At 59.2% G+C, this 8,369-nt stretch overlaps 1 protein-coding gene across 1 annotated transcript; it reads left to right on the top strand.

The window, feature by feature from the left end:
• Window positions 1-2,253: 2,253 nt before the first annotated feature.
• On the top strand, window positions 2,254-8,006 carry IFITM10 (interferon induced transmembrane protein 10; the record flags this gene model as incomplete). Its single annotated transcript, XM_084288047.1, has 3 exons — window positions 2,254-2,279; window positions 3,144-3,561; window positions 7,857-8,006. The coding sequence occupies 3 exons, from the start codon at window positions 2,254-2,256 to the stop codon at window positions 8,004-8,006; spliced, it is 594 nt and encodes a 197-aa protein (XP_084144173.1).
• Window positions 8,007-8,369: the final 363 nt, after the last annotated feature.

Raw genomic sequence — 8,369 nt, 5'->3', positions numbered from 1 at the left:
CTCCTCTGGCTGGCGCAGCAATTTGTTGCTTTTAGAAACTATTTTAATAACTGCGAATGACTAAGCACGTTGTTTGGGGCTGGTGACTTTTCCTTTTTATGCTCTTTTTTTTGATCTGTTTATTTTTAGGTTCCTTTGGGAGGGGAAAAGGAGTGCAGCACAGACTAAAACCAGAGGACAGGAGAGAGAAACCAAGGGAGAGCAGGGAGATGGGATTCACCCTCCCAGGCTGCAGACCACCTTGCTGCTGATAAGGCTCAGCAACCCACTGGGGATTTTCCTAGGGAGGGTAGGAATGAGCCCTGAGCGGCTCCATTACAGGAGAATTATTTTGGGGCAGGAAACATCATTCTGTTGCAGAGCACTTAAGGTGGAGGGCTTGTACATGGGAACTTTAAAGACCCATAGAAAATAGGAGTAGTGTTCAAATAACGCAGAATTTATTTATTTATTTTTTTATTCTCCACATCATTTTTTAAAGCATCCCATTCACGGCAGGCTGTGCCACATTCCCCAGCACCACCCTGCCACCTCCTCCCACCTCCTCCAGGTCCCCTCTTTGACATCTCCTCCTCTCCTTGCCCTCCATCCCTGCCTGATGCTAAAAAGAGGAGCAGCACCCAACGCTGGCAAGGCAAATAAACACCAGGCTCATCTTCAGCTGGTGCAAACCTGTTGTCTGCAGGTGGAGGAGCCGATGAAGGAGGAGGACCGGAGACACAGGTGGGGCTGTGCCCCATCTGGGCCAGCAGTCCTGTACGCTTCAGGGGAAAGGCGTGAATGGAATCTGAGGTTTGGGGGATCACGGAGCAAGAGGAAGCTTTGTTCCCTCCTTCTGATCAATGCTGGGAGTCAGCCGTGCTGAGGTCCGGTCCCTTAGCCACCTGGCTTTGACCTCGCTGATGTCCCCACAGCCTTCTGCAGGCTTGGCTACACCAAATGAGTGGCATCTGCTGATGTTTTCCCTTCATCGTTTACCTTATTTTCCAGTTCATTAGTGACTGTTAAAGACCCTAATTTTCTGGGGGACCACATGGCTCCCTGATGATCATTTTTTACCGTGTTGAAGATTGACTTTTCACTCTGGGCCCCTGAATGGTTAGCCAATACCCAGGACCTTGCAGTTTGTTACCATTTGGAGGGGAATTAATGGTACAATCCAAAATTCATTGCAATCCTGCTCATTTAAAGGGTTTATCCCCAAGTTCACAGCCGGGACTGCTTCTCAGGATGTTGGCTTTCCAGCTGGTTTCTCCTCTGGCACACACACACCCAGCAGTGTGGTGTTTGGGACCTTCTCCTTGCTTGCATGGGGCAGCAGCATCTCCTCGGGCAGTCAGCAATCCGCCTACCCGGGGTTTCACCGTTCCTCCTGGAGGAAGGATGCTCTGCACAGCTGCAGGTTGCAAAAAGCCAAGTGAATCAGTCACTATTTCTTAGCTCAGCACTTTGAGGGTAGGCTTAAAGCACTTACAGAGGATTTCCCTTCGCCTGCAGGTAATGCTCACATAGACTTTTATTTTACCCGGCTTCTTTACAAGCCTTGCAAAGTCCTGCAAAAAAAAAAAATCCATTTGTAGGATTTCTCTGGGATTTCTCTGCTGTCCTTCCCTGGCACCCCAGCTGCCACCGCAAAGCCACCTGCACGGGGTGGCATGTTGTGTCCCCGTGCCACCGCCACGTCCTCCCAATGTCCTGCACGCCATCCCTGAGCCGCACCCACAGCTCTCCAACACCGCATCCCCAGGGGAAGCAGCCTCAGCACCCCAAGTTTTGGCTCCCAGGATGGTTGGCAACTGGAGGCAAAAGCCTTTTGCTGATCCCATGCCAAGCCCAGGCATGGCCAGGTCCTCCTGGGCGACTCCAGCCTTCGTGACACCCCCACCGCCCTCCCCTAACGCAGCCGCGCGCCCTGCATCCCGCAGCCAACCCCACGAGGTGCTCTGTGCCCGCAGGATTTATCCCTTCTCCATCCACCCAAGGGCACGGATGGCACTTTTTGCCCCACTTTGCTCCTGCCACGCTGTGTCCTCACCGCCCTCCTGCATGGAGCACATTTGGGGGTGCTGCCCATTGACCCCCCCACCCCTGCGCGCCCCCCCCTTGCTGGGGACCCCCCCGGCGCTGCCGTCCCCTCCTCCCCCGGCTCCAGCAGCGAGGAAGAGGCAGTGCTGAGCCGGATATGCTGCGGCTCCCCGCATCCCTCCCCGTGAGTATCCCTGCCTCTCCTCCCCATGCCTTCCGAGGAGACGGATGGACGGACAGACGGGCGGCGAGAGGTGGACTGCTCTCTGCTAATTGCACGGCTCGGGGGGGCTTAGAGGGGAGGGGAACCTCTTCCCAACCCCCCCTTCCCCATCCTGTGTCCTCATCCCCTCTTCCCCTTCCTCCTTCTCCTCTTCCTCCTCCTCTCCGGCCACGATATTCTCCAAAAGGGGAGGGGGGGGAGAACTGCTGGCAGGTGAAAGGGATTGGGAAACGCAACCCCGTCAGGAATCCCACAGAGATGAGGGCTCAGCAAATAATAATAATAATTAATAATAATAGTAATAATAAAACCAAAGCAGGAGAGAGCGAGGGGGAGCGGGGAGGACGCGGCTGCTGTGCCGCACCGAGCCAGCTCCGCCGCACAGCCCGGTAAAGCCCCGCGGAGGCCTCCAGCAACCCGCTCCCATCCCGGCATGGGACGGGGAGCAGAAGGCCTGGACGGATGGACGGACAGACAGCCGGACAGCCGGAGGGCTGCGGGCAGGAGCTGGGGGCTGCGCGGCTCTCTGGCAACTCTCGCTGCAGCACCGCCGCCCCCCCACTCTTCCCGAGCGTTTCCCCGCGCCTCGGTTTGTTCCCTTCTTTCTCTGCTGCCCCGTAATTCCCCCCTCTCCCCCCGCCGATTTCTCCCTCGCCGAGATGCAGCCACGGCTCTGTGGTCCCCTGCTCTCCCCTCCCCTTCCTCCTGCCCTCCCCATCCTCTCCTCTGCCCGCTCCCTCACTCCTCTGCCCGCTCTCTCCTCCGCCACCCGCTCCCTCTCTCTGCCTCCCGCCTCCCCCCTGCATCTCCCCTCTCTGTCCCCCCCTCCGCTCTGCCCCCCGCACCCCCTCGCCCCGTCTCCCCTTCCCCTCACCCCCCTTTTTCCCTCCGCCAGGGCAGAGCGCGGTGACGCCGCGGCGGCCGCCACCACGGAGAGGACGCAGGACCCCCCCCTGGGCCCCCCGTGCCCCTTCGAGGGGGCGGCCTGGCCCCCCCGGCCCCCCCAGGGTCCCCCCCAGGGCTGCTTCGCCTGCATCGCCAAGCCCCCGGCCCTCCGGCAGGCGTCCCCCGTCCTGTCCCCTTCGTCCGCCGCGCGGCTGATGGAGAGCAAGGGCTGCAAAGGGGACAGCCTGCGGCCGGCGGTCCCGTGCAAGCACTCGGTGGAGAAGAAGACCATGACCAACCCCACCACCGTCATCGAGATCTACCCCGACACCACCGAGGTCAACGACTACTATCTCTGGTCCATCTTCAACTTCGTGTACCTCAACTTCTGCTGCCTCGGCTTCATCGCCCTGGCCTATTCGCTCAAAGTGAGTGCCGAGCGCCCCGGGGAGGGGGGACAGGGACGGGGAGGGGGAGAGCTTTGCAATGTCCCTCACATCCCTGCCACCAGCGGGAGGGGATGCACCCGCTGGGTGCTGGGATGGGGACGTGTGTTGGAGCTGGGGGTGTTGGTTTGGGTGGGGAAGGGGTGTCTGGGCTGTCCCCGCTGTCCCCAGGGGCACCTACAGCAATAGGGGGGTCCCTGCAGGGGGGCTCAGCTCGTGCTGGATGCGCTCCGGTGCTCGGTCCCCTCCTGGGGGCGGTCAGAGAGCTCAGCAGGATGGGTCCTGCTCCCACAGCATCATGTTGTGGGGCCAGAGTGAGGGGACGCCGCCGGCCAGCATCACCCAGCTGCCGGCAAGCACCAGCAGGACCCTGCCTCATTGCTTCCTGCCCTTTCTCGTATTAAAAACCCCAAAAGAGGAAAGCTGCAGGGGGAGCTGCCCGGCTGGGATGTGGGATTGGGGCACCAGAGCACCTGGTGGCTATGGGAAAGGATATGGGGCTGCTCTGTCCTGCCCCAAAACCACCCGAACGTGCACACAGAGAGCCCGGGGGCTGCGGGGTGGCCCCGCTGGTGTCAGCTCGGGGACAGCGGGCTGGCTGCTGCCTGCTGCCGGCAGCACTTAGCGGGAGGCCAGCGTGCGGGGCGGCCTCGCCACAGAAACAGATCGATTCCCCCCAAAGTGAGCCCAGAAGTAACCCGGGGCTGGAGCACCACGCCGGGACAGAGCGTCTGCAAAAAGTCTAGAGGGCATAAAATCCGGTGTGAAAGCAAATAACTGGTGACAGGGAACAGAAACAGGCAAATTTGCCCTGAATCGGGGAGAGGAAAATAGAAGATGGCTGGGGCAGGCTCTTTTGGGAAGCAGTAACTGTGGGGTGGCCGTGGTGGTCCCTGCACAGACAGTGCTGAGCACGTAGAAGCTGTCCTGCTCTGCTCTGGGAGCTCTCCAGCATCTGTGATTCCTTGCCAGAGGGGAAAACACCAGGAAAATGTCCCTCGGGGACACGGGTCAGAGCTGGCACATGGCAGGAGGGCTGGCAAGAGCTTGGTGCCTCAGCCTGCTGCGGGGCTGGGAAGAAATGGGGACACGGAGGTGGCAGCAAAAGGTTTGGGCTGGGGAGCCCCTGGGGTGCTGGGGAAGGCAGCAGGGACCTTCCCGTAATGCTGTCCCCACCAGGCGGGATGTTAGGGACACTTATCCTGAATCCTGTTGTTTTCATCTCTTCTGCAGCCAGCCAGGCTTTGCGGGTCCCTCTGCAGCCAGGCGCAAGGGCAGTGGGCAGCAGCAAGCTGCATCCCAGCTCCTGGGGGATTTCTGTGCTTTGTAGGGCCCGAGCAGGGTGCTGGCAGGGCTTCCCCTCCCCAAGCCCTCCCTGGGATCTCTGAAGGCAGAGCCCCTGGCCGGCAAAGCCCAGGTTTCCTGGTCGAGCTGCAGTCTGTGCGCTGGTGGCACGGCACAGCTCCCCGGTGAGGGCTTTTCCATTTCCCTTAAATAACTCACGCATCTGGAGACCTCAGGAAGGACTGCTTTTGTTATCACAAACGGCACGCAGCCATGAACGTCACCTGCTCTCACCTTGCTGATGCTGCTAATAAATCAGGGGCTCCTCCGTGCCCCGGAGGTGCTCCAGCCGGCGCCTCAGCACGCGGCCGCCTTCCCACCCATTTCAGCACACACTGGAAGCAGATCAGGGAGCTTCGCTTGGGCTGTGAGGAGATCGAGGAAGCAAGAAGCTCTCATGGCTCCTTCAGCCCGTGGGGTTGCTCTCGGAGTTTTCCTGCCGCCTGGAGATGCAGGGTGGCCCGGCACAGCCACCCGAGCTCTCCTTGCCTGCCCCTCAGCACCCTGCCGGGGGTGCTGCTGTTTGCTGTCCCCTCTTGCTGCCCGCTGACCTTCTTGAGTGGAAGTGGACTGGCAGAAATCCCAGGTATTTATTATCCCTGAGGAGCAAGGAGTGCCTCTCAGCCTGCTCTTCAGGAGGAGCAAAGTTTTTTTGGGGGAGAGAAACTGAGGGCAAGAGCCAGGTGATGGCATGAGGGCAAAACGTGGGCTGGAAAGGTCTCAGGTGATCCACAGAGCAAATAAACCCAAGGATGCCCTCCGGAGCAAAAAGCTCCTTACGCAGAGGGAAGCAGAGCCCTACTTGGGAATGGGTTTACAGGCAAACCAGCCTCTTCCCAAAGCACCCATCCAACCAGCTGCTGGCTGAATGCGAAGCGTCAGGCTGCCTTAAATACGGCCTCTTTAGACTCGTTATCAACAAACCATTTGTCTCCTTCGGGAAGCTGACGCAGCACTTTGCACCCACCCGGCAAGCTCTCAGCTCCTAAAAATGAGAGGGGCTGAGCCTGGGAGCAGGGAAAGGAGGTGGGAAAGGGAGCAGGAAGCAGCAGGGATGGGTGCAAAAGGGGGCTTGCACATAGCGTGCGGTGGAAGAGAGGCACCTGGGTGGGTGCAGGCGTGGAGTGGGGCTGAAGGAGCTGAGGGGAGGAGCGGGGCTGTGGGAGCCAAGGAGAGCGCTTGGAGAGGAAGGTGAAGGCAAAACCCCAAGGGGATGAAGGGCAGGGGATGCAGGTGGGAGAGCAGAGAGAAAGAGCCCTTGGGGACCAGCCCGTTGGGGATGGAGGAACAGAAGGTGAGCAGCAGGGAGGTGGTAGCTGAGCAGGGGTGGAGGAAAGGCCACCGCCACCTTGTGCTGGTGGCACGGAGAAGGGAAGCAGAAATTGCCAAACTGGGTCAGAGCTAAGCTCTGCCTTGGCGGGGTCTCCAGAGAGCCACCGTGCAGTGCTCTGGGGGAGCCCTGCGGCCAGCAGGTGCAGGGTAAGCATCCCGAGCCATCAGTCATCTCCCTAGGAAGCAGGGCCATAACGCCCAAATAATTTCCAGCAAGGTGGTAAGGTCAAAATGACGATGAGAAAAGTGACTGTCACTAAGGAAACACCACGTCTGGGCTCAGAGAGGGGGGGTGTGACCCTGGGGACCTGTCCCCACCTTGGGAAGGAAGGAGACAGCTTCCAGGCTTCAACCACAACCAGTTTGGAGCAAGAAACACCTTTTCTTCATGCTCGTGTGCTGCAGGGGCTCTGGCATCTCCTCAGGCCTTCAGGAGGATGAGAAATCCCCAGAAATGTTCCCAAGGCGAGTCATTCCAGACACGTGGTTGCCAAAAAGGGGCCACTGAAGGCTTGCTGCCATCCCTGGGGCCATCTCCAAAGCTGGAAGCGCCGTCTTTAGGACTCGGTCCCTCGAAGCAGCACGGCCCAGCGGGGCCGAGGGGCTCTGCTGCCCGCCCCCGTGCTGGGCAAGCGGCACCAGGCTTTCAGGACAGCACTGCGGGAGGGATGGAGAAAAAAAAAAAAAAGAAAGAAAGAAAAAAAGTGGCTGAGACGTGGTCTGAATGCGTCGCAGGATGTTTTCAGAAAGCTCCCGGTCGATAAAAGGCTTTCAATGTTTCTAGGAGGACTCTGGGGCTGCCTGCGGGATTTCACAGCCTGCCACCGACACCTAGCGTTCAGCTCGCTCCTGCTCCCCAGCAAGAGCAGGCTGTGAGGGCGGCACGGCCCTGGGGGCTCAGAGAGAGGCACAGTCCCAAGGATGCTCCCACCCTGCTGCGGGAAAGGCAAAAAGGGGCAAAAGGCCCTGCTCCTTCCACACCATGGCCTCTGCGCTCCAGCTGCCGAGGGCTGGCTGCGGGTTTGGAGAGGGGCACGGAGCCCTGCTAGGAAGGGGTGGGCAGCACCCCTGGGCTGGGGTCTGCTGCTGGCATCCCCATCCCCTGCCTGGTGACCCCATCCCCTGCCTGGTGACCCCGTCCCCTGCCTGGCAGCCCGGAGGAGTGTGGTCACACACCCAGCTGGAGACCCACCCCAAGATGAGCCCGCGGGTGTCCCAGCCTGCAGGATAACCAGACAGCACCCGTGCTTTAGGGCTGGAAGTCAACGGTGGAGATGCCCCCAGCTGCAGGAGAGCTGCAGAAGGGGCTCAGTACCCCAGGGCTGCCAGCCCAGCCCTCAAGCTGTGGTCGGATCCTGCACCAGTTTTGCATGCTGGGCGCCTCGGTGCAGCAGGGGGCACCCAAACGCCCCAAGACACCAGCTTATGGCCCAGGTGATGCAAGCCCTGGAGCTGTCAGAATGGCATAGCACAGTGGGGAGGATGCCGCAGCACCCAGCTCTCCCTGGGGATGCACTGTTATTTTTTAGTACTTTATTCCTGTATCGCACAGTAGCACAATACATCTCCCAATTACTTCTCTTTTCTTTTTTCTATCTCAGGTCCGGGATAAGAAGCTCCTCAATGACTTAAATGGGGCTGTGGAAGATGCCAAGACTGCCCGGCTTTTTAACATCACCAGCTCAGCCCTCGCCACCTTCTGCATCATCCTCATCTTCATCTTCCTGCGGTACCCCCTCACCGACTACTAGCGCCAGGCCAGCAGCAGCGGCCGCCGCCAGGATGCCTCTATGCCAGAAGTGTCTGCAGTTGTTTCCTGTAGCAAGGACACAAAAAAAAATTAAACAACTCCACCTTGATTAAAAACAAACAAACAAAAAAAGTAAACACATAAATAAAAGTTAAACGAGTTTATCAGCCCAGCTGAGCCTACTCTTCCTGGCCATAGACAGCATTTGGGCTGCTGTAGGAAAGGGTTTCGCTGGTACAGTGGTGCAGGGAGGAAGGCAGACTGAGAAAAGCTTATTTTATGGCAAATAAAGCTGTGTGATGAGGGCACTCGGAGCTGAGAGCTGAGTGTGGCTCGCAGCTGCCAGTATGGCCCTGGGGCTCTG

This window comes from Netta rufina (assembly GCF_964035555.1).
Source record: "Netta rufina genome assembly, chromosome: 5".
NCBI lineage: Eukaryota > Metazoa > Chordata > Aves > Anseriformes > Anatidae > Netta > Netta rufina.
This window is presented reverse-complemented; position numbering and strand designations above follow the sequence as displayed.